We start from the raw sequence: 25,145 nt of genomic DNA, 5'->3' as shown, positions 1-25,145 counted from the left end.
GAGGAGAGGGAGAGGGAAGGAGAGAAGGAGGAGAGGAAAGAGAGAGGCAGGCAGGCTGGCCCTGGGGACAAGTGCACCTGGGATTCTCAGGGCCAGGACTCATTTTGCCCCCAGGGCTCATTCCCTGTCTCCACATGGCACACCTTTGACAACAGCCTGTGGGGCAACTGTGTTCAGTGAGGTATGGCTGTGCTCCTCACCACCATAGGCCCTACAATAGCCCAGGGCTCCACATCAAAGAATGATCTGGGCCCAAAAGACCGACAGCACTGAGGCTGAGAAACCCACCCAGGAGGCAGGTTAGGACCCAGGTGGGGGTGGGAGCACACGCAGCAGAGCACCTACAAACAGCCCTGGGGGAGGGCAAGGCAGAGGCAGAAGAGGAAGTCCCGCCTCTGGAGCAAGAGGGGAAGATGGAGGAGTGTTACATCTCATTGCACAGTTCCCAACTCTTTGCTCATGTGACCATCAGGGGACTCCTGCTGGTCTCTGGCATCCGGAAGAGCCTAAGTCTTACCAGCCCTGCCCATGTGAGGAGGAACCTTTCCCTGAAAGGGTACAAATTGTGTCTGCTGTCACTAGGAGCTGATGTCACAACCAACCAGGTTTGTGAGTTGAGGCAGCCGCTTTCTGGAGGCTGTGCTCCATGTGGAGTGCTCCTTTGATGCCTCCACCCTTTTTTCTTTTCTTTTTTTTTTTTGGAGGAAGTGCTTATTCCACTGAGCCATCTCCCTGGCCCCCCTCCACCATTTTTTAAAGCACATTTTATTTTTATTAGCACATTTTGGGGGGAGGTATTGGGAATTGAACTCAGGACCCTGCACTTGCCAGGCAAGCGCTATGCTCCTGAGCTACATCCCCGGCCCCTTTTGCCTTCCCCAAGGATTACATTCATCATGGCATGTCTGTGCACCTACATCTCACACCTTAATTTCTTGAACACCACCTTCCTCTTTAGTCCACATGGACCCAGGCTAAACTGTTTGAGCCAAAACACAGAAGCCAGAAAACAGCACCACACCCCTACCACCGTTGCCAGTGACTGCGTGGACTCTCCTCTGAGCTCTGCTCACCATGGAAGGTAAGGAGCTAATATCATCTTGCTTTACAGATAGCAGGGAAAATACAAAGCCACTTGAGCCAGGTCACATAGCTTGCAAGAGGAAGGCAGGTCTTTTCTGCTTGGGTAGACCACAATGCCTTTGACCAGGCTTGATGGCCAACACTGCCACCAGCTTGGGCCCCCGTCTTCTGGTGGGAGGTCTTTGCACCTCTTGGTCAAGCAGAACCTGCGCTCAGAATCATGCACTAAGAGCAGTGGCTAAGGTTGTATTTGGCCAGTCTGCCCACCACCATGTGGAGCAAGAGGACAGGGGGAAAGAAAGCTGGGACATTCCACCCCATGACTGAGATTTCTGACAAAGGTGGCATACCAATTCAGTGGAGGAAAGAATAGTCTTTTGTTCTTTGTTCTTTGTTTTCCCAATAAATGGTCCTGTGATAGTTGAATATCTCTGTGCAAAAAAGAAATGAATTTGGACCCTTTCCTTACGTCACATACAAATACCGACTCTCAATTAGATCGTCATGGAAGATCTAAAGCCACACATGCTTCGAAGGGAGCATGAGTGTTTATTTATCACCTTGGCTGGGCAAAGGGTTTTTGAACCTAACACCGAAAGCTCAAGCGATAGAAGAAGTGAATAAGGACACCAACAAAACTGAGACCTTTGTGCTTCGAAAGGTACTGCTGATAACATGAAAATAAAGGCGCAGGCTAAGGAGATATTTGCAGATCTTATGGCTGGTAAAATCCTCCAATTCAGAATATTTAAACAACTCTAACTCAGTAAGAAGACAAGTAATCCAGTGTTGAAATGGGCAAGCAGTTTAAATAGACATTTCATCCAAAAAGACAGATGTGTAGCTAAGAGGGATCATGAAAGGGCGTCCAACCCCACGTTCACAAGTGAACTGCAGATGGAGGCTGCAGTGAGGCACCACTTCACACCCACTGGGACTGCTGGAATTGAAAAGGCAGAGAGTAACAAGTGTTGCTGAGGAGGTGGAAAAATTGGAACCATCTCCCAGTGTTGGCGGGAATGCAAAATGGTGCGGCCCTGCTTTGGAAAACAGTCTGGTGGTTAGTGTCTTTAAAAGGTAAACAAGCTGGGCATGGTGGTGGGAGGCTGAGGCAGGAAGGATTGAAAGTTTTAGTCCAGCTGGGCAACTTAGTGGTCTGGTGAGACCCTGTTTCAAAATAAAAAAATAAAATAAAAACAGGCTGGGAAGATAGTTCAATGCAAAGGTCCTAGGTTCAATCCCCAGTACCACCGCCACCACCACTATCACCACTGGAAAAAAAAGGAAGGAAGAAAGAGGTAAACAGACTTAGCGTAAGTCCAAGCAATTCTCAATTCTACTCCTCAGTCTACCCTTAGGAGAAATGGAAGCATGTGTTCATATGAAGGATGTGAACTTGGAGAAGCTTTCCCAGCCCCTAAAAGCACTGGGTTCAAGTCCAAGTCTCAGCTGTCAAGGACGGAGCTCTTCCCACCACTAGGAAGGGGCCCAGGGATGTCCAAACAAGGCCTTTGCCTGCCTTGGAAGACATGCGGAGGGGATAGGCCTGTGCCATTTATTAGCAGGTGACCTCTCAAGCTTGGGAAGAATCCCCAGCTCAGCTGATAACCCTAAGTTGGTGGAGATCTTTGGGGTGAAGTTTGGGAAATGAAGGCCACCTTCGAAGTTCAGGTAGTGGTGGTCCCTAGCACACTTAGATATGTCCTCCAGCCCAGATGTCAAGGTTCCTCCCAGACTCATGGTAGCGTTGATAAGGAAGCCACTAAAGCCAGTGGTTCCTGACGTGATGGGAACATGCACTCCATGAAGACACTCCCACCTGGGACATGGGATTGCCCCTCAGCTCCCCAGAGTCTCTCCAGAACACTGTGAAAAGAAGAGCATTAGGCTTCCAGATGAGGTCACCACTCTAGACATACCCGCACTCTGTGCTGGGCACAACATTCTGGACCGACTGGGGTCTCAGAGGCCCCACACCCCTCTCACCAGGCCCCATATCCTCATTATGTGAGTGACCCTCACACCATCTTGATCACCATGAGCAGGTGGTACCCTCTTGCCAGCTGGTCTCACCACTTGGAGAAACCACAGCCTCTTTCCTGATGGAGAAGCCGCCCTTAGAGCCATTGACGGGAAGCCAGTGTGGACAGCCACCTGTCCTTCCCGGAGCCTCTCGCCACATGGAGTGGACATTGGGCTCTTTCTCTCTTGCTTTCTGTAGCCTTGTGACCCCAGCACTGAAAACCAGCTTGCAGTGGGCACCCAGACAGCTGCTCTGAACGCTTTCAGCAGATGGAGACCCTGCCCCGCCCTGAAAAAGATCCTCCACAGGGATGCCTCTGGATGGGCCCTAGGCCTTCTCACCCACTCCCAGCAGACATCCAGGAGCCTCTGAGCAGCCCAGGCAGACAGTGGCTGCTGTGAGCCCTGGCAGAGTCAAGGATGAGCGTCACATCAGAGACCCTCATTGTGAGGCAAACTTAATAGGGACTTGTCAGATGGGACCAAGTCCCAACCTTGGACACTAGGTCCTGGGGATGACCTGAGCCACATCTGCTATTCCCTTCTAGAAGACAGACAAGATACTGTCCTCCCAGGTCCACTAATGTAGGGCACAGTACAAACTACACCTATGCCTGTCTAGGAGCTTTGAGGACAGGCCTGTCATGGGCATGACCTGCACATCCCAGTTCCTACAAGAACAGTCACACAGCTAATTGGCAGCAGTCCTGATAAAGGCATGACTGCAACAGTGGTCTGCCTACTCCCCTCAGGGACCATCACTGTCACAAGGTTCAAGCCCCTCTATGTGGTTGGCCACAGGCGTGACTTTGAACCTAGCCCACATGGGTGCCCAGGAATCACAACAGGAACCATGTCCTGTCCCAGATGTGATAGGTGACAGCAAGTGTGATGTCCCCAAGACAATGGCAAGATGCAGCTGCCTCCTCCATCTTCAGGGGTGTCCTGGCCCATACAGATGGAGACACTGCCTCTCTTCTCCACCTGACTCCTACAGCCACGGGCACACACCAACTTTGGATGTCATTGTGGAGACTGATTAACCAAGTTAGGGGACGAATGTGGAAAAGATAGGGACAAATAGCCCTGGCTGACAGCACACCTGAGGGTCTCCTTTCTTCCCACACTCCACACATGTCTTGCACTGTCTTGCAATCTCACCACAAGAGGGGAGGTCTGGCCCTTTTCCAATTCTGAGGAGGTGAGACTCAGCGAGGTGAAGCAACTTGCTTACGGCCGAACAGCTCATGAGCACCACAGTGAGGACTCAAACCTGGCAGATGGACCGCAGGCCCCAGGCTCCTAACCTGGAATCGAGAACAGTCACAGCTGGGTACTACTTCCGGGATATGAGTGGACTCAGGCCCCAGCATTCCTCACCCTTGCCTGGCCTCCAGCCACCCTGGATCCCTGAGAAGTGGTGGATCTCAGGTGGCTCTACAGCCAGGGGTGGGCCTGTGCACTTCCTGTGCTTCTCCACCACAGGGCCCTCACGTCAGGTCACCCATCAAGCGGACCTCCTACCCCCTTTAGCTCACAAGAACATTCCAAGGTGGTCCAGCATGGGGCTTGAATCTCAGTAAGTCAGGTTCCAACTCAGAAAGTCTCATGTGGGGCCTGAGGCTCTGCATGTCTGAGGTGCTCCCCGAGATCACCCATGTGGACCCAATGGTCCACAGACTATGCTTGGGGCAGAAGCCTCAGCAGACGCATCTCCACTGAGCTGTGTCTTACTCCGTCCTCCTTCTAATCCCGTCTCACCTGAGCCCTCCACATTTTCCCATCAGCCTGTCACCCCACCCTCTCCTGGCACCACAGCTACAGCCTCCATCTGTGATGCTGTCTTGTATCACTGGATGCCTGCAAGAGTGGCCCATGGCCACCTTCAGTGCACAGCTGTTCCCAGCGCAGGTTCCCCGGCCGTAGGGAGCCTCTGTGGACAGGTGTGGGACCTGCTAACTCCCCAGTTTCCCTGTGAGACTCAGGGTGCGAATCTCTGGCTCAGGCTCCGGTGCAATCAGGCAATTTACCATCTCACACCCCTCCCATTCCCACCAGAGACTCATTCCCCTGTGCAAGGCTACCCCACCCTCCACAGCAACTACAGTACCTTCTTCCCTTTTTGGACCTCCTCCGAAAGCCAGCCACCCAGTCAGCACTTCTTTTTTGAAATATATAAAACCAGTTATAAAAAGGCTCCCACTAGCCAGATACAATGGCACATGCCTGTAATCCCAGCACTTTGAGAGGCTGAGGCAGGAGCATCACAAGTCCAGGCCTACCCTGGGAATCTTAGTGAAGCCCTGTCTCAAAATAAAAAAAGAGCTGGGGATGTAGCTCAGTGTATAGGTTCTGGGTTCAGTCCCCAGTACGTCCCCTCAGGCCAACAACAAAGCTTCTATTAGCTGTTGTAGACTAGAAAGGGAGTATTTCTATATAATTAAAGCTTTGTCAAAAAAAAAAATTAAAGCTTGGTCTCATGTAAAGTTATAGTTCTCCATCCTTTGACAGTATGTAAGATATATATTATTTGACCTAAAAAGAAAAAACAAAAAAAAAACCAAAAGACCCAACAACTCTCTTAGTTGTCTCTGAGATGATAGCACAAGGAATCTCTCAAGGGCTTTTAACATGCACACATCAGAGTTCCCCTAAACTAAGTGACTCTGGGATATCACAGGATTTTGCAAGACCACTTTTTATAGCTTCCCACTGTCATGACTTGTGCTCTGCCTAGACAGCAGCCTGCTGTGAGCTGCCGTGGACTGGTACCCACGTGAGCAACTGTGAGAAGCCGTGGCAGCACACACAGGGCTGTGGCACTGAGCCTTGGAAGTCAAGCTCCTAAATTCAAAGATGCAGACCCCACAGGGCGCTGATGACCCACTGGGACACAAAACCAGCACCAAGACTCCAGCTCAGAAGACATGACAGCTCCCACACCTTGCCCAGTCTCCAGGGTGAAATCCAACAAGAGCATATCTGGTTTTTTTTTTGTTTTTTTTTTTTTTGGCGGAACCAGGGATTAAACTCAGACCCTTGTGCTTGCCAGGGAAGCACTTATTCTACTGAGCCATCTCCCCAGCTATCTATCTATCTATCTATCTATCTATCTATCTATCTATCTATCTATCTTTTTTGTGGTACTGGGGATTGAACTCAGGACCCTGCGCTTGCCAGGCAAGCACTTATTCTACTGAGCCATCTCCCTGGTCCCCCAGAATATATCTGAAGCTTACCCAATCCAATCCCATGAGCACTGTGCGAGAGAACCCCGGGCCATGGGTCTGTGCACTGTGCTGAGGCAGACAGGTGGCCAACATGGTGCCAATGGGATCTCTACTTGCGCTCAGAGAACCATGCAGGACAAGCAGGGTACCAGCTTCATCAGGATGTTCCACGACTCAGCAGGAAAGGGCATCACCCACCCCTGCCCCCCATGACGCCCAGGAACACTGGATCCCCCAGAGGGGCACACCGATGAGGCCTCAGAGAGGGCCTGGCTCACAGTGAGGCTCAGCCAACATCTGTAGTACAGAAGTCAAGACGTGGGTCTCAGTGACTCCAAAAAGACAAGAAATGCCTATGCTTTGGCAGTGTCCCATGTGACAACATCACAGGATGTTCTGAAATGACAGTGAGATGGCTGCAATGACTGGACACAGACCTGCTAAGTGACGTATACAGTGCAATGGGAAGGACAGCTTGACCAAAGACAAAGGAGACTGTGGCAGTGGGGGACACAGCTTCCTAGAGGCTCCAGAGGGACAGAGAGGGGCCAGGAAGAGCAGAGGGAGGTGGTGCTCATGAGAATGACAGAACCAGTCACAGAATGGACATCCTAAGGAGCCAGGAATGTTCAGAGGCGGGCGGAGAGGTGCACAATTTCAGGGTATAAATTCTGGAAAAGCACAAGGTGGAGCTCAAGAGCAAGACTCAGCTGTGTGATTCAAATCAAGCCACTCAACTCAGCCTCCTCATCTGCAAAATGGGTGTGGTGGCAACTGTACCCCTCGCTAAGAGGTAGCCAGCCACATAGGGGGCGGGAAGGTACTCACTGTGTGTGTGTCCAGATGACACATCACAAGGAGGCAGAGGTTGGCCCAGTGAGGGAGGCACTTCCTACAGGGCTGTTCTGGAATCAGTGGGTAGGCAGTGAAACCCCCATCACTGAAGGCATCCAAGCCATGCCCAGATAAAAGAAACATCAGGAACATTTTCCATGTCATATCTTTTTCTATCCTCTAAAAATATGTGACACCCAGGTGCTGCCCCAAGTCTGGGTTTTGCCACTTTCTGACTTTCAGCTGAGTTGAGAGTGGTAGTTTACTAAAGTGGCTGAGCTGGGTTTTGTACCAGCAGCGTCAGATCTGCCTGGTGGAGGGATGTCATGGCAGAATATGAGACCCCCCCCAGGCCCATAGCAGGTTTTTTTTTTCCCCACCCAAATCCTGGAGTATGGCTTTGGGAATCTATACACAGCATCATCTCTTTACAAACTGCCAGGACTGGACGGCTCTCGAGGGCAGAGGTTCCCAGGCACCCAGCCTCTAGGGGGATAATGCTCAGGCTCACTGTGCCTCAGTTGCCTCCTTGGGTAGCTTCACAGAGACAGACTCTGAGGCTGAGCCAAACTCCCAATCTGGATGTTAGCAAGCTGTGTAGACTGCACATACTCCCTAACTGGTACCAATAATCTCTCTACCTGTCTTCCAAGACCCCAGCCAGGGCTAAGGGCCCCAAAAGAGCAGCTGCTCTTGCTATACCACGGTATCTCCCACTCCCCCAACTCCATCCTGCCGGCTTTTTGCAACCATGCTCATCCTCTCAGGTGAAATTGTCCTTGGAGAGCCCTGTGGTACAAGGACTGTCACACGAGCTTCCAGGACCCATGTCCAGCAGACCCGCATTGGCCCATCTCCAAGGCCCCCTTGGAAGCCTTGCCTGACAGCTGGGCACAGAAAGAGCCTCTCTTGCATAAGAGAAAAGCCACCCTAAGTTGATTTCCAGGAGTCCCAGGGGCCCACTGACCCAGGCTGGGTGGGATCGAAGCTCTCCACCTCCCCCAGCAGCTCCCTAGCTGGTTAACTATGGCAGCCTGTTGCCATGGGAACGGCAGAGCTGTTGTGCTATGACATCATGGCAAGGGTGAGGTCAGGGCCAATGCCAAGCCAGCCAGAGGGTGAGCATGCAGGTCGGAGGACCAACCACAGAGATTTGGCTCCTACTGCTGGATGCTGAGCGGGGGCATTTTGAAGATGCCCATTTAAAGCCATGTCTGGTGTGGGGGTGGGGTGCTGCACAATATGGAAATCCTCCTAGCCACAGGGGAAAGGATACCTTCCCTTCTTCTAGCCTGATAGCATCATAACCTCCTCAGCTCCACCAAGGAGGTCAATAATGCTGCCAGGTTGGGGAAAGGGCATTAAAGGTGCAATATCAAGGTCAGAGCTCCTGACACTGCATCCCACCCCTTCTCCTTAGAAAGCATTTGCCTGTATGGGGTAGAGGAGAAATGTCCTTCTACTTTCAATAGCATTGGGAAGCTACACTGAGCTGACATCATTTTTTTTTTTCTTTTTGAGACATGGTCCCGCTATGTAGTTCAGGCTGGCTTGGGCTCATTTTGTTCAGGCTGGCCTTGAATTCACAATGATCCTCCTGCCACAGCCTCCTGAGTGCTGAAGCTGACACTGTACTACAATCTGGGAGTCGGGGTATCCTGGTCTCATCCTCATTGTCCTCCACCTGCCTGTTCAGGCTGAGAACCCAGACATGCTCAACCTTGCTTCATGAATCTGGCCTTGGAGAAATTTAGTTTGAGAAGCAAGAAGGCAAAGCAATGGATCCTCAGGGTCCCATTCTTGCAAGGAAAAGTGAACAAGAGGCTGTGGCCAGGGTGGGGGCATCTCGGGAGGATTCAGGCTCAGAAAAGCTGAACCTAGAATCAAAGGTTCTATCTGGGCCACGTGGGACAGTGTAGAGGGGGTATCTCTCCATGGCAAATTTCTCTACCCAAACTCAAACCTACTCCAGTTTTGGGCACTCTTCTTAGCCCTTGAGGTGACTGATTTCTTCTGTCAACCTGACTGGGCTTTGGGGTGCCCAGACAGCTGATCAACACCATTTCTGGGTATGCCTGGGAGTGTGTCAAGACCACCGATCTAGATTCCCTGGCCCCAGGATGCAGAGCCTTCACCCAACCCTTGGAGGGCCCAGACAGAGCAGAAAGACAGAAGAAAGGAAGCTGCTCTGTCTGGGGTGTCCACCTACTGCCCCCAGACATCACAACTCCTGGTTCTAGGGACACTGGATGCAGACTGAGTCACACTACTAGCACTTCCAGGTCTCAGCTTGCAGACAGCAGACTGGGATTTGTCAGCCTCCATAATTCAGGGAACCCATTTCTGTAATAAATCCCATCTTGTACATCTCTTGCTGTATCCTATTGGTTCTGTTATCCAGAAAGCCTTGATGAATGCAGCCCTAGAGAGAGTCTTGGGTTGCTTCCCCCTCTTGGAAAAGAATACTCTTGCAAAAAAGGAAGTCTCATTCCTCTTAAATATCTGAACTTTTATATTTCAATTAAAAAGCAGCACCAGGTGTCATCTGCGGAGCGTGCCACACTGTGGTCTACTCAGCCACTCCCTGCTGCTGTATGCCTAACATTTCCCTAAGCTAATGGGGACAGGGACAAATAACTTTGTAACCAAATGCTTACAGGTGCCCTTAATTGTTTCCTTCGGAAAAATTCCTAGGTACAGAGTTACACAGTCCAAAGGAAAACTTGTTTTTATGCCTTTTGCTGTTGCTGCCAAAACACCCAGCTGAGCCGCACAACTGTTTGCCTTATGACAGAATGCATGGGCCGTCCAGCCTCTCCAAGGACGAGCTGCTCTGGCCAAGAGAACAGAGTGCAGATCCGAAGCTGTGAACCCCGATCCTGTTCCACAGCCAGCATCAGTCTCCCTGGATTCCTGGCACTGACACTCCACTAGTGACCTTGAACAAGTCACAGCCCTCCCCACCCAAACAGGATAGGACTCCCCCATCTCTCCTTCTTAGAGCACGTGACAAAGGCAGGACAGAGATGTGAAGGGCCTTTTGTCTGGAAAGGCCCTGGCTGACCACATATTTATCTACATGCCTGGCTATCTTATTCCTGCCTTCAAAAACTGGTGCATAGGACTTAAAAGCCACCTCCCTGTTTATCCCTGTGTCCTCGTCTGGGATCCCACAGGGCAAGGGGACAAGACATCACAGCTGAGTCAGGACCTGTGAATCTCATCCTAAGTCCATGTGAGGCACTTGGCTGCCACCTGGGAAAGGCCAGGCAGCGCTTCTACTCCCAGTGATGTCTGAGGGTCAAAGATTTACAGGGGTGAAGATACCTTCCTCCTGACAGGGTATTTACAGCTAAGAGGGCTACTGAGGAATGTTTACACCCCTAGACAATGTGGGATAGGAAGCCAGGACAGGGCTGGGTATAAGCCCACCAAGCCTTCTACCCCCAAAAGTAAGGAGCCCATATGCGCCAAACACCCTCCAGCCAGTGTCTGCCGAGTCCTTCTGTGTACAACCATGCCAGGGATCTGAAGCCCCTGAAGGACCCCACCTCCTGTCCTTCCTCCTGACAGGGTATCAGCGCTTCGTCCTTGATTCCCTTGGCCTGCACCCCATTGCCCATGGCTGAAGCCTCACTGCACCTGCGAGGTGAGATGGGTGAATGACAAGTCTTCCTAGAATGGAGGGCCCCTGCTCTTCTCCCTCAGGATCCCTGTCAGGCTCCGATTTCTTCTGTCTGTGCAAGTCCTCTGGACACAGAGTCTTCATCATCTTTCTGAGTCTCCACACCTGTGGCCCTTTTGGCTTTCTTCTCAATCCTCCCCTTCTCTCCCATCCCCTCCCATGTTAGGGGACCCTGGCAAGGACATGAGACCTGAGCAGTGAGTTCCACACAGCTCAGCACAAGGCTATCTGGGTAGGGAAGGCAAAAGAATAGTCCACTGAAGTAGAGGATTCCTCCAGGTACGGGCCTTGTGTGGTAGCACTCCAGACTCAGGAGGTAGGAGCTGAGACCCAACCAGGGGGCAGGCAGCATGCAGGCTGTGTGCTTCACGCAGCCTCTCACGGTCTCTGAAACAGTGTGAGGAAGATGTAGTACTTTCATACACGGACTCATTCATCCAAAATTCGCTCTGGGCACAACAACATAACCCAGCATTTGCAGAAAGGGAAACTGAGGCTCAGGCACAGAGTGGGGGCTCAGAGCCAGCCCCACCTGGCTCCAAAACCCAGCTCATCTCTCCCAACAACTTTCCTTTTGGCTTTTATTTCTCTAAAATGACCTGTTTCCTTAATTAAAAACCAACTGTTGAAGAGGGTTGTGGTCAGGGTCTCTGTAGAGGGGCCTGGCAAAGCCTGTCCCACCCCACTTGCTTTGCTGAGTATACAGAAGGTGTCGGAAAAGGTGCCAGGATAGGCCATTCAGTCTCCTCAGATAAGTTCAGAGAGAGCAAATAAAGCCTCACCCAAAGCCGGACACTGCCCCAGAAGCTCTGCTCCTGAGGCCTCTGGGGCTCTTTCCGTGCAGAACATTTCGAGACAGAAAGCCAGGCCTTTGCCTGGAAACCCACATTCACTCATAGGCTCAAGAGCCTAGGACAGGTGGCTGAGTCCCTGACACCTTCAGGGTCAGCTTGGACAATGAACCCTCCATGTCATTTCCTCTTGTCACCTGCTTCCTCCTGCAGAGTATGGGGCAGGTAGCCAGGTGACAAATATACCAGCCACATCCTGACCAGTACCTCTGTGACATGGTCTACAAAGCTCAGGAGGGATTTTTCTTTTTCTTTTTTCTTTTCTTTTTTTAATAAAAGGTCAGCTAGTTAACAATTTTGGCTGTGAGAGTGATGCAACCTCTCTGACACTTTTGTCTCATTGCTGTTTTGCAAAGAAGCCAGGCGAGATGTGTTTCCAGCGGGTGTGGCTGCCTTCCAAAACGACTTTATTTACTATAACAGGTGACCGCCCTGCAGCGAGTGTGGATTGCCAACCTCTGAAAGAGGCCAGCAAAGTTTCAGGCTGCCGACAGCCTTCGTGAGACCCAGGCACACAAAGCTGGTCCAGCACACAGAGCAGAGTGCCCAGCCCGGTCCTTCAGCCCCCTGGGGAAAATGCGTGGCTGAACTGACCCAAGGAAGCATATCTGACAAACCTGCATCCGCCGTGGGTACTGTAAGTCAGACGCTGGTGACGGGTGCACTGGTTTTAGTCTTTGACAGAGTAAAAAACCACATTTAGCTGAATGACCTATTGACCTGAATGGACAGAGACACCTATTGTGTCCAGGAGAGATAACAATCCTGGAGCGACAGGCTACTGGTGATTAATCTGTACCTCCCGGACCCAACCAAGGGAATGTCAGTTTAAGCCCCTACCTGAGAGAGAGAGAGAGAGAGAGAGAGAGAGAGAGAGAGAGAGAGAGAGAGAGAGAGAGAATGTCCTCCTTCTTAGGTCTATCCCTCACTTCTCTCCATCCTAAAAAACCCTCCTCTGATCTCTAATTTGCCTCCCAAATGTATTCTTTTTTCTTTTCTTTTTTTTTGTTTTTTTGGACAGGGTTTCACTAAGCAACTCAAACTCATAGTGATCCTCCTGTTTTCAGCCTCCCCAGTGCTGGGATTATAGGCATGTGCACCATGTCCAGACTCGATCACTGGCTCAGCATGCCTAGGGGAGAAGCCAGCACGACATATGGTGCTGGTGATTGAACACCAGTCCCTGACACTTGCCTAAGCAGGCGCTTACTCCGCTGAGCTATCTCACTGGCCCTCCTTTTTTCTTTTTTCAATACACTTGAATCTAGGGCCTTGCACATGCGAGGAAAGCACTCTACCACTGAGCTTCATTTAGCTTTATTCCCCAACCATTTTACCGTTATTCTGGCTTGGAGCTTGTGATCCTCCTGCCTCAGCCTCTGGGACAGCTGCAATTCCAGGTGGGCACTACCATGCCCACACCCCAATCCTTCTTGCTGGGAGAGACTGCTAAGAATAAACTGGAGGATTTGCACTTACTCTCCACTGAGCCACAGCCTTCCAAACAACTCTTAACCTAAAATAATTATATAGCTCATTCATGTTAATCAAAGGGAATTAAGTTAAAGAATAAATGGTCCTTGATTTTACCCACAGTCCAGGTTTTCTTTCAGTAGTGGGAATTGAACCCAAGGCCTTCACACTGAGCTATATCCCAGTCCTCTTTTATGTTTTAAAAGTTTGAGATAAGGTCTTGCTAGGTAGTCCAGGGTGGGCTCAAATTCTCTATCCTCCTGCCTCAGCTTCCCAAAGTGCTGGGATTACAGGCATGCACCATCATGTCCAGAATACAGCCTAAAATTCTGATGGATATCCTTCTGGACTGTTTTTCTATTTGTGTAGCTGGCCAGATAGCTCAGTGGCTTAAAGTGCCTGCTTAGGCAGATGCAAGGACTGGGGTTCAATCCCCCTTGTCCTGTGCAGGCCCTGCCCCCAGGGCGCACTGAGACAGTGACTGAGACTGGGTGTGGTGATGCGTGCCTGTAATCCCAGCACTTGGGAGGCTGAAAAGCAGGAGGATCACTACAAGTCTGATCTGTTTAGTGAGACCCTGTACTAAATACATTTAAAAAATTAAATAAGTATGTGCTTTTATTTTTTGAAAGTGGGATACTTAGGTAGTAAAAATATATAAAGAAAAGCTAGGAAAATGTTAGCATAAAACTAATCAGATCAGTGGCTCTCTGGACAAGGCAGGGCTGGGACCAGCCACTTCCCTGAGGGTTTAGGGCAACAGCCTCTGATCTAGGTGTTGGGTTGTTACTCTTGTCACGATGGACATTTGAGCATTGTGCTTTTCTAAAAATGTATGCTACGGGTTTGGTGATATTTCCAGTGGGATCCATATAGCCTGTCCCCAGATCCATCCACCGCGGGCATGTCTGCATGTCATACACAGGAACCTGCAATGCTACTGTAATGACTGCTTGCATTTTGTTGTCAGGACAAAACTGAATGTAGTCGTCTCTAATGGATCGGCAGGCAAATCTCATATATAAGGCTAGCGCTCTGCAGTTTTCCCCTCCTTCATCATTGCCACAATGTCATGGCCTCCACACTCCTGATTCAGACCCCAAGCAGGAAAACAAGAGCTTGGCCAAGTATTCTCCATACCTAGATATTCATTAAAAGTTCCACTTAAGTGCAAGCCCCTCTATGTCTTCTTCTAGCATCAGAAATGTCTTGGGTAGCCCTGGGTGGAGACCACTGCTTTGTGCCAACACCAGCAGGCAGAAGCACCCCTTGAAGTTTTAAAATTCCAGTGCCCACACCCAGGTCGAGAGGTTCTGAATCCAGGTGCCTGTCCCCTTCCAATACCCTTGGAGGTTCTCACTGCCGTTCCAACACCTGTGCACCCTCAGTGCTTGCTCAGGGCTCCAAGGCATGGAAGGCAGACTCCACATGGCCAGCTGGCTCGGGGTTCATTCCCAGCTGGTCCTCGGCCCCAGCCCTCCTCTTTGGCCTGCTCTGCACCTTCTGCCTGTGCCCAGGTAGTCAGGCTCTCTGCTGAAGACCACAGGATGCACTTTGGAGATGCCTAAGCAGATCCCAAGTGTGGGCTCCTCATTTTGCCAGATCTGACTTCTTGGCTCTGCTCTCCATAGGACCACTTGCACCAGGTTTGTGAGTTTATGCACATGGTGTGCATGCATGCACTGGGTGCGGGAAGACTGCCCCCAGCCTCATGGGAACCTGGAAGCACATCTCTTGGTTGTTTTCACACCCAAGACCAGGTCCCCCCAAGGCATGGCATCAGCCATCCCTGCAAAGACCAGGCTGACTGTATGCACTGCCTGGTAAGTCAGAGTGTCGTCTACACCTGTTCTCTACAGACTCAAATGTCACCAAAGGTTCTGGACTGGATAGCCTGCACCATGGAGGGCTACCTGGCCACTCCTCAGAGATTGCGGGCAACCAGCTCGCCTGCAGACCTTGGACCACAAGCAGCACTGTGTGACTGGCTGTGCCACAGAGTGGTGTAAATTCCAGAGCCCCAAGCAGGGCCCAGGTTGGCACTGTTCTTGGGACACAGACAGGGATGAGCTTTGGTGTGGGCGAGTTTCCCCGATGCGCCTGTCATGCTCCATGACTTGCATACACCTCTTGTGTCTTCCTCTTTGGCTCCAACCGTGGGAGCTCCCATCACCCAGGTTCTAGCCAGTCCCTGGAGATGTCTTTCCAAGGATATTGTCCAAAACCAAGTCAAAGAATCCCAGTCTCCCTACCATTCGGCTCTACCCAACTGCAAGCACATTTCAAGCTGCAGGATCACTCTGGAATTTTGCTTATTTGAAGAGTCTACCTGGTGTTAATCACTTGCCTGAACCACACTGAATACAATTTTCCTTACACCCTACGCTGGATGGAGGACAGCGCGGGTCTGCACGCATCTGCTTCCTGATGCATGCCTTTCAGCCACCTCCCAGAGCCCCACACTGTTTGGTTTTCCCCTCCCCAGAGCAGGGATAGTAGCCTACCTCTGCTTTTTATTCCCTGGGGTGGAACCAACTACTCTGTCCCTTGAAGGGTACGTGAACATCAGGATACACAAACCTGATGACCCTGAAAAAGCAGCCACCTGCAGAAGGAGTTGCCAACAGCATCTGCAGAGGGCAGCTTGCCTTCAGAAGGCTCCACTGTCCCTGCTTTTCACACATGCCAGAGTGGACAAAGTCCTGACTGAGTGTGCTAGACTGGTCCTTATCCCTGTGCACACAGGGCCCACCAGGCCCCAAAGGACCAAGGACACTGTGGGGCTCAGTGCATGGCACTACACTGGGCCTTGACTGTGGGCCCCTTTTCATTTAGGCTGGATGCCACCAGCAGGTTTGCAGAGAACAGTTTCCAGAGATGGGAACAGCCATAAAGTTAGCACAGTGCAGGAGCAATATGGCCTTGGGCGTTGTCATCGAAGCCACAGAAGAGACTTTATTCTTTGGATCCAGGAGCTTCTAGATTTATCCTTGATTTCAAAAACCAGCCAAAGCAGCCTGGATCTGCTAAGTAGCTCAGCTGGCTCAGTAACTCAGGCTCCACCCGTGGTACTGCCTGAATGGCGAGCCTGGAGCTGGTTTCCAGCCAGATGACTGTCACTGCACAGGCCTGCAGTAGGTGGCGATGGATTCCATTAGGTAAGCGGGAACTGGGCCAGCAGCCCGTCTGAGCAGTGCTATCACCAAGACGTGGAATGCCTCTTGTTTGCCTTGACCTTTCTGGAAAGGACAGGGCCCAGGGACCTGGGACCTTCCAAAGGCATGCCAGATCATTTATCCTTCCTCCTACATGTTACAATCTCACAAATTCTCTTTATTGCTCATAGCTCCAATCATACCACTGCTAAGGGACACCTCCCAGAAATCCTTCCATGGGCAAAGAAATCTGTTTCTTAGACCAAGAGCCTCATGCAGCCACACACCAGTCAGCAACGCTGTACCCAGCCATGAGTACATGGAGCCAGCACACCACAGGAAAGCTGGCTCTATGAATCCCCAAAGTGCACCCTTTCCGACACCCTTGCTTCATGGTCCCAGCTACATAAAGTCTCCTGGGGCTTTCAAAACTACAAAAGCCAAGATCTGAGCACATTCTGTGTCTGCACAGGAACCCAAACCAGAGTAACATTTTGGAAGCTCCTGTCTCTTGGACAATTCTGTTCTCAGTAAAAGGAGGAACTGCCCTGAGTAAGACACAGACCTGCAGAACAGGTGGCCACTGCAGTCATGGGACATTGTAATGGGGCTTTATCTTATCTCCCCATCCTGGGGCATCCAAGTGTAGGAAGGATGATAGGGAACAAGACCAGGAGCCCTCAGTGTATTGTGCTCAATAGTGCCCCTCCCCCAAATTCATGTCCACCCAGAATCTGTAAATATGATCTAACCTTATTTGGAAACAGGGTCTTTGCTGATAAAATCAAGTCAAGATGAGATCATACTAGATAGAGGAGGTAGCTGAGGCCAACGGCTGGTGTCCTTAAAAGAAGATTTGGACCCAAATACACACACACACACACAAACACACACACACACACAATGTAGAAGTCCACGTGTAGATGGATGCAGAGTGGAGAGGGTTGCATTTGTACCCCAAGAAATACCAAGGACGGCAGGGAGCCATCCAAAGCTGGGAGAAAGGCCTGGAACAGACTCTCCCTCAGTGCCTCCAGAAGGAACTGCCCTTGCTGACATCTGGATTTCACTCTGCTGGCCTCCCGAACTGCAGACAATAAATTCCCCTCACTCAGAGCCACCTGGTTATGGTCATGTGTCCCAGCAGCCATGGGAGACAGGACAACCACACTTTGTAGGGCAGCTCTGGCCTGAAAGTAGACTCCCGCACTGGGACAGGGTTAAAAGTTTTGGCTTCGTGATGATTTTGATGCAATGCTTTGGACACCAGTGCCAGGAAATCTACACAGAGCAGAGCAATGGGCAAGGAGAAAGGAAGGCCAGAGGCATCTGCGAGAGCTCCTCACCCCTCAGCAAGCCCCGCTCCAAACCACAGCAGCAGCAGCTCCCAGCCCAGTGGATGCCTTAGCACACAGCTGGGCAAGACAGAAGTCACTGCCTGGAAATTCTCCCCACATGGCTGGGAGGGGAGGGTGGTCCCAGGCCCTGCTCCTTCCTGCTAGGCTCCTGTGAACCAATTCCCCAGTTCCCTTCTGGGGCCCCATGACTTGCAGGTCAGAAGCACAGCTTCTCTTGGCACTAGAGCCCCCACAGGCCAGTACTCCCAGAGGCTACCCCCTCCCCCTCCAGAAGGCAGTTCACAGCTCCCTCAAGGGGAGGAGCCTCTTCCTTACCCTCCACATCAAAGCTAAATTGGAGAATACTTCATTTTCCTCAAATCAGGTGTGGTGGAAACTATCTTATAAGTGCTCACCACACCCAAAGCCCAGATGGCCTGAGCCACCTGGTTCCACAGGTAGGAAGGACTAAAGGCTCTCCAAGCTGGGCAGGTGGTCCTCATGGCTAACTGTGATGGGGCAAGCCTTGGGAGGGGGCGGGGGTCACTGACGACCGCAGGAAGACACAGAAGCCCCAGCTTCAGTTCTGGCAGGTGAGGGATACCCACCCAGTCTTGCCCCATTGGGCAAAGGATACTCAGCGGTTGACAAGGGACAGACATTAGGGGGAAGGCAGAGGGGCTGTGGGGGCCCACCTGCTGCCCCCCCCCCCGAGTGTGCCACCATCATGACAGGAGAGATCTGCAGTGTCAGCCCTGGGGGGACACTGCATTACTGCTGTTCTCTGACTCTGAACCCTGCTCCTGGGGACCAGCCCGTATAACTGAGCTCCTCCCCCATCCTTGGGGGGACACAAGTCCTGAGGGTTCAATGACCAATGTAAGTAGCCATGTAATCCCACTCACCCCCTCCAGTCACCAAAGCTCCAGTTTTGGGGGTACGTCCTGGGAAAAGTCACAGGCAGCAATGTATTCAGGGTGCTGGTCCCTGCAGGGCCCTGTTTGTGGGGCCTTGTGGGCAGGGCACTTAGCAAGGAGACAGGCCACCCGTCTCTATGGGCCTTTCTCAGTGTCTCTCTGAGCCCTGAGTAGGGGGACTTACATCCTGCCCTGTTCAATACGCTCAATATATCAGCCCCCAATTGGGGCCCACAGAAGAAGCACCCCCCTCTACAAATCCGAGAATCCCAGCTCCCACGTCACCTGTGAGAGTTTCTCCGTAGGGTCTCTAGTCTCCAGCCACCCCCACCCCAGCTATGTCCCCCTTTGCCCTGCCCCCCAGCGCTGGCATCTCAGGGCGGCCGCCTGCCAAAACCCAAGCCCTTCCCTGGCTCCCTTTTGAGGGGCTGGAGCTGCTGCGGAATTTCGGTGGGATTTTGAGGTCGCAAAGCATCTCACTAAAGAGAGGGAAAGAAAGGAAGAGCGGGAGGGGGGAAAGAAAGTACGCTTTGGGCGTCCACTTGCGGAATTCTTGGGGGACCCGAGTGCACCGGGTGTCTGCCTCTGGGCGGCGGGTGGGGCGCAGCGGAGCCTGGGGGTGGGGGGCGAGAGAGCGCCGGGCGCTGGGCCGCGCGGGCGGGCCCGGTATCGCGCCGCTTACCTACGTCCGCATTGCAAAACGCCTGTTGCGGGTGCACCGGGGAGCAGCTGCAGGCGTCGGCACCGCGCGGCAGGGTCCCCAGGAGCAGCAGGCCGAGCGCCAGCCGCAGGCTGCGGGCCGCGGCGCCCATGGCGGGCCGGGGGTCGGCGGGGGCCGGCACGCCCCTCCTCACCTGCCCCGCGCACCGGCGCAAACTTTCTCCCCTGCGGATTTCGAGGGCGACGAGGGCACAGCGCGGGGGGCAGCTTCTCGGCGGCGGTGGCGGCGAAGAAAGCGGGGTGGGGGCGGCGAGCGAGCGGCTCCCCGCAGGCCTTCTATGGATGTTTGCTGCGCGCTCGGCCGAGCCGGCGTTTTATTACGCTCCGAGGATCCTCTGCTCCTCCTCCCGGTGGCTGGCAGCCAGTGCAGGCCGGGCGCTCCAGCACCCCTCCTCCCGCGCCCGCCCGCCGGCCCTCCCCAGAACCCGGGCTTTTGTTGTACCCAGCCCCGCGGGGCGCGGGCTTCCAGAGCTACTAGTGCGCGGGTCGAGGCTAGCGCGCTCTGCACCTGGCTCCCAGCGTGCAGGGCCCCCAGATGGCCCCCTGTACTCTGTGTGCGCCTGGAGGCCAGTTCCCAAGGGCACCAGGCCGCCTACTGCCCTTAGCCTGGCTACTGGGTCTACACTGTCTGATTTGTTGTACTCACTGGGGTAGATTGCAGACACAGGTTGAGCAAAGGGGTGTGCCCTTTGGCTCAGGGGCCATTCCCCTTCACCCCTCCCTAGCAGGCTAGAGGCCTCCCTAAAAACCCTGGGACTCATTTTTGCAGTGGAGGCCTTAACTGTGTTGCTTGTTGGAGGAGGTAATGGGTGTAGTTGTTATCAACAAGACAGGGGTTTTATAAACTGGCCATATTTTAGATCAGCCAAATAGGGGCCTCAGGGGCAGGACTGTGTGAGTGGTGTTTGTGCAGAATGTACACAGATTTGAGTAGCAAAGAACTTTTCTGTGTTCCTGAAAAGACAGAGGAACTTACAGCTGTGGTCAGGGCAAAAGCACGGTGATCAAGCTGGGTCCTTGTGTCTGGGTGGTGACCCTGTGTCCCTCTGGACATTGGCAGTCCCAACAGGGAGATGACAGCTCAGGAAAAGAACACAATTAAAAATAATTGCCCCCCAGACAGCATGTGCTGACCTGGATGGGAAACGCCAGATAATCCTGAAAGAATAGAAAAATGGGTTCTCTCTGCCTATGCATGCTTTTGAAGCAGGCAACTTGGTAGAAAGTTAAATAGGAATAATAGTTATTTTTAGTACCCTGACAAATCCAGAGTCACTTTTCGGCTTTTGTTCACCTAAAATAGAGTTGTGTCGTTAGTGAGATGATGTTTGATGCTAACTTTTTGGAAGTATAGTTGATTCCGAGGGTTCATACACATCCCCTGCCTGTGGACTTTCATGTCTCTTTCATTCTTTTTTATTACAAGTGGAAACACTGCTGTTGGACTTCATAGTGCCTCGGCTTAGTGGACTCTGCCACCCAGTTTAGTTGGAAAGCAGGCAACTCAGGTGCACGCTCGTGGGCTTTTAGGCAAGACATGCACACCGGTGAGCACATACATGTTAAAATGGCAAGTGCTCTAGAGATAGGACTGATGGTGTCACAGAGAGGGTGTGGGGGACCTGTGGGGTACTGGGTTGCCAAAGGGGGAATGGTTTCTTACACAGAAGCTGGTTTCTCCAACCCACGATGCCTCATTTGCATTCTGCATTGTGAATTTCCTTCCCTGAGTCATGCACATGTAACAGCTGGACTTCCGGCCAAAAACACAAATCTCCTCTTGATCCCAATTCTGCTACTAGAGAGTAAGTAGCCGTTCCTTGGCTCCCCTAAGCTGTCTTCTCCACACAGACACTCACACCAGAGGTTTTCAGGTCTTGGCCTCCTCCTCTCCTACCTGCCCCTCGCCTCTCTCTTTACCTTCCTCCCTTTTTTCTTCTTCCCTCCATCAACAGAAGCATATTGGGATGTCTGCTGTAGCTTGGACACCATCCTGTGAACAGAACACTGTGGGCTCTGCAGGTCAGGTGAAATTCCCTGTGATGGGAGGCAGAGGACCCCAAGGCCCTGAGACCAGACAGGCTGCGCTGGCCTTGGTGGAGGTCAGAGATGTGACCAAGAAGAGAAAAGGAGGGGAGAGCAGGAGATGGATCAGAGAGCAGGGAGGGGACAGGGTGAGTGGTGCCCGAGTATGTGTGTTTGTTTCTGAGTGTGTACCTCTGTGAGGTCCAGCAGAGAGGGCCAGGAAGGAGGGGCAGGAACAGGCAGGAGGCCAGAAAGACACGGCCATGCACCCCTCTGCTCACCTTCCCAGCCTCCTTATCCAAAATGGGGCATTTAAAAAGCCTTCTCTTGGATTGCTGTGAGTGGTGACCTATGACCCCAACACCTAGGCCTGCCTGTATACTGCCATCAGCCTCAGTCCATTACCACCACCTCCCCTCCAGAGAGGACCCTCCCAGCCCAGCCCAGGAAACTGAGACTCCAGACTAGAAGGCACAGGGAGACAGGGAGTAGGTGAGGACCAGGCTGTTGGTGCACTCCTGCCTCTGCTCTGGGCCAGGCAGGCTCAAGCAGCATGACTGGGTAAGGGAGACCCAGGCCGTGATGTTCCACAGCCGATGCACTAGGAAGATCCCAGACCAGCTGCTTCCCCGTCACCTCCTGTACCTCTCCTCTTGGTACTGGCAGGTGGAGGTATGAGGGAGCCATGCCCGACATCCAGGCTCTGCTGTAGCCTTCAGGATATGGCTCCTACTTGCCCCAGAGCAGCAGCTCTTGCGGACTCTCAGGGCAGGCAGGAGGGGGCAGTGCTGGCCAGGCCAGTGATCTGGAGGTTGTAGAGAGGATTCCCAGGCCCTCATTTCCCTGAGAGGGCTGGCCTCACCCCCCTCACCAGGCTTTCCAGCACTGAGCTCTTCATCAGTCTCTCCCCTCCCTCCCATGACTGAGCACAGCCAACAGACACGCACCCCCCTACCCCCGACCTGGGGTGGGCTGGGTAAACATTACTCAGGGCCAAGAGGAAGTGCAGATGCTTCCTCCCAGGTACCACATCAGGGTGCTGTTCAGGCTGCCTGTCTTTCCTTGGGCAGGGCCCTCTAAGCAGGAGGAGAAGCTACATTTCTCAGAGACACTCCTTCCAGGTCTGGACCAGATCCATCTCCCTTGAGCTGCAGCCTTCTCTCCATTGAGACAGCTTGAGCGGAGCTGAAGCCCCCACACTCTTTCTGGCTGGTTCCCCAGAGCTAGATGCTCTCACCACAGCAGGCATCAAAGCTGGCCCCACACACCCAGGAAGTGGACCCTGAGCTAGCAGTCCAGGGCTCCAGAATCAGTGGGGTGTCTTGGGCAGGCCGGGGGGCTACAGACGGAAGTGGGATGTGTCTGTGGGTCTTGTCTTTTCTGCAGCCTGACAGGAGACTCCCATCAGCATCATGATGAGTCTCTCATCCAACTGCACCTCGGATTCCATCCACCATAGGTAGTGGCATCTGTCCCCAGTGTCCCCTGCAGGGATGCTTACCTAGGACACCCTGAGGATGACAAGCCGATGCATCAGCAGTGACTGGGGGTGGGCTGTGACTATGTGAGCATCTCTGTGGTCCGTGGTGGACGTGCAGGAGGATGTCTGACAGGAATTTCATAATACATGACACAGTCAGGGCTGGGCTTCTCAATCTTGGTGTGTTGACAGTGGGCCAGATCTCTCTGTGGTGGAGCATTGTAGGATTCTGAACAGCCTTCCTGACCTGGACCTGCCAAATGCCAGTAGCAACTTCGCTAAGTTATGACAACCAAATGTGTCCACTTCTTGCAAAAACTGCTCTAATTGAGCATCACTAACTTAAAGAAGCAGGTTTTTTAAGAAAAGTCTTCAATTTTGAGCAAAACAGGTGCAGAAATATGAACACCAGGGCTCTGTTGTATAGTGCCCTCAGTGTGGCTAGCGGGCAGCTTTGTCAGGGACTTGAGACTGGGGAGGGAGGCACTACCGACACTGGAGGAGGAGAGGCAGGAAATATGATTGATTCTTTCTAGAGTGTCCATGCTGAGACACCTTGTCTTAGACTTTGTATGACATTAAGTATCTGAGGGGACCTGGAGGGATGCATAGAAAGGCACCATCAAATTAGCAGGTAATACCTGTGCTCTGGGAGCCGAGAAAAGTGTGGAGTCCCCTCCCCAGGCAGGCAGCCTCTAGGACAAGGACAGCTGTGAGCCAGGGTTACAGGAGAAATATACCTCCTGACCTGGTAGATGTCAAATGTGTCAAGCTTGCGACTCTCAGATATCAAAGAATACATTTCAAGGGGCAAAGGAAGTCAGACCAGGAAAGCTTTATTAAGAGAAGGTTCCTGATCAATAGGACCAGTCTCAAAAGGGGTTGAAACTGAGGTTCTCTATCAGGGGTAAGTTCTATAGCAAAATCACAGCGTGGGTACAAGGTAGGTGAGATTACCATCGACCTACAGTGTTATGAGAGCGGCTCCTTAGCTAGTATTGATCTGATAGGGAAACAAATCATGCAGTGAGCGTACATGGAAAGGTGGAAGGAATTCTTGGAAAGGGAAGAGAACATGGGTTCAAGGGTTCTGGTTACTCACGGATGTATGTGACGCCTATGTGGGACTGCTGGACCAGGTGGGGCTGACCACAGTATAACCTTGAGGTGCTGCACATCTCCTGGGAGGGGAGGCATGCAGGCCTTGCTATTGCTTCTCTACCCTGAGGCCTGGCTCTCTTCAGCTGTGCCTCCAGCCGGTTCTGCTCTTTTATTTTTGTGTATGCGCATTAGCTTCCTTGAAGGCCCGGTTCCTCTCTGACTGTATATTAATTTCTGTCTAACTTAGCTGCCTCTCATACCAAGCCACCCACCTCAGAGGCCTGGGTGTCAGCTTCGGATCAACCCTGGGGGAGAGGGAGCATGACCTTCAGGGCTCCTAGCAGCAGTGCTGACACTGTCTCCAGTGGCTCTAGGGAGGGCACCAAGAGCAAAGGAGGTGTCCCCCAGTGAAGCCCATGGGTATACCTCCTCCAGGGATGCTGCCCTGGTACCACTGAGCTTCAGCCCTGCCCGGGATGCCTGCGGGGACCTCCTTCTACTGCGGCTCTGCAGAGGGCTGCCCCCTCCCTGTGGCCATCTTTGGCTTCCTCTCTGATGCCCAAGCAGGGCCCTGCCCCTCCTTCCAGGAGTGAGGGGTGCTCAGAGAGTCAGACTCCTGGGCCCTGGATTTCTAGGAGTCTACACCCAGGTTCTGCCCACCTTGTCTGCCTCCCTCACTCCCATCTGCCTGGCTCCCCCACCCTGCCTGCCTGCCCTGGGCTCCAGGGACCCCTCACACCAGCTCTGGGAGGCGCAGGAATGTGAGAGCTGCTGGGAGTGGATGCTCCCGGCCTGCTGCTCGCATTTCCTCACACCCAGGCTATTTCCTTTTGGCCCTGGGCATGTGGTCATGTGCTTCCTTTCATGGGCGGGTTGCGGACCAGGGCCAGGGAGCAGCGTTGAGAAGCCAGTGCCCCTCCATCCAGGGTCTGTGCGGGAAGCAGCCTCAGCTGGCCAGCTGGGAGGGGCAGGCATGGGGGTTGGCTGCCCGGCTCTGCAGGGCTTGCTGGACCAACAGGGGTGATTTTGGGTTCCCCTTGCCTGCCTGCCTGCCTGCTTGCCTGCCAGGCCTGGAGGCTCAGGTTTCCTGCCGCCATCCTCTGTTTCCTATGGTGCTGGGGAGTGACGGCCGTGGCCATGATGTCATCGCTTAATCCAAACAGAAGGGAGGCTGGGTTCTGGTGTGGGCTGCTGGCCAGTGCTGAGGGCAGCAGTAAATCTCATCGCAAGGC

At 52.7% G+C, this 25,145-nt stretch overlaps 2 protein-coding genes across 6 annotated transcripts in view; both read right to left on the bottom strand.

Moving 5' to 3' along the window:
- Cep295nl (CEP295 N-terminal like) overlaps nucleotides 1–8,213 on the bottom strand; it is a 10,225-nt gene extending 2,012 nt beyond the window's left edge. The window contains exons 1-2 of one of the 5 annotated variants that reach the window (XM_023699277.1): nucleotides 8,137–8,213; nucleotides 7,164–7,240 (exon numbers count right to left, since the gene is read on the bottom strand). The gene's annotated coding sequence lies outside the window, so the exon portion shown is untranslated. Of the gene's footprint in view, nucleotides 1–143; nucleotides 196–7,163; nucleotides 7,276–8,136 lie in introns of those variants that run through there. The other 4 variants (XM_023699279.1, XM_023699278.1, XM_023699280.1 and 1 more) reach the window with 4 other exon arrangements.
- The window catches only part of Timp2 (TIMP metallopeptidase inhibitor 2), a 44,703-nt gene extending 25,095 nt beyond the window's left edge, over nucleotides 1–19,608 (bottom strand). The window contains exon 1 of the mRNA XM_004639526.3: nucleotides 19,270–19,608. Coding sequence (XP_004639583.1) covers nucleotides 19,270–19,399 — 130 coding nt within the window. The 5' untranslated portion in view covers nucleotides 19,400–19,608. The remainder of the gene's footprint in view (nucleotides 1–19,269) is intronic.
- Nucleotides 19,609–25,145: the final 5,537 nt, after the last annotated feature.

The sequence above is a fragment of the Octodon degus genome, unplaced genomic scaffold (assembly GCF_000260255.1).
Source record: "Octodon degus isolate 3935 unplaced genomic scaffold, OctDeg1.0 scaffold00112, whole genome shotgun sequence".
In the NCBI taxonomy this organism is placed as follows: Eukaryota; Metazoa; Chordata; class Mammalia; order Rodentia; family Octodontidae; genus Octodon; species Octodon degus.
Note: the sequence above shows the minus strand (reverse complement) of the source record. Positions and strands in the feature narration are given on the sequence as shown.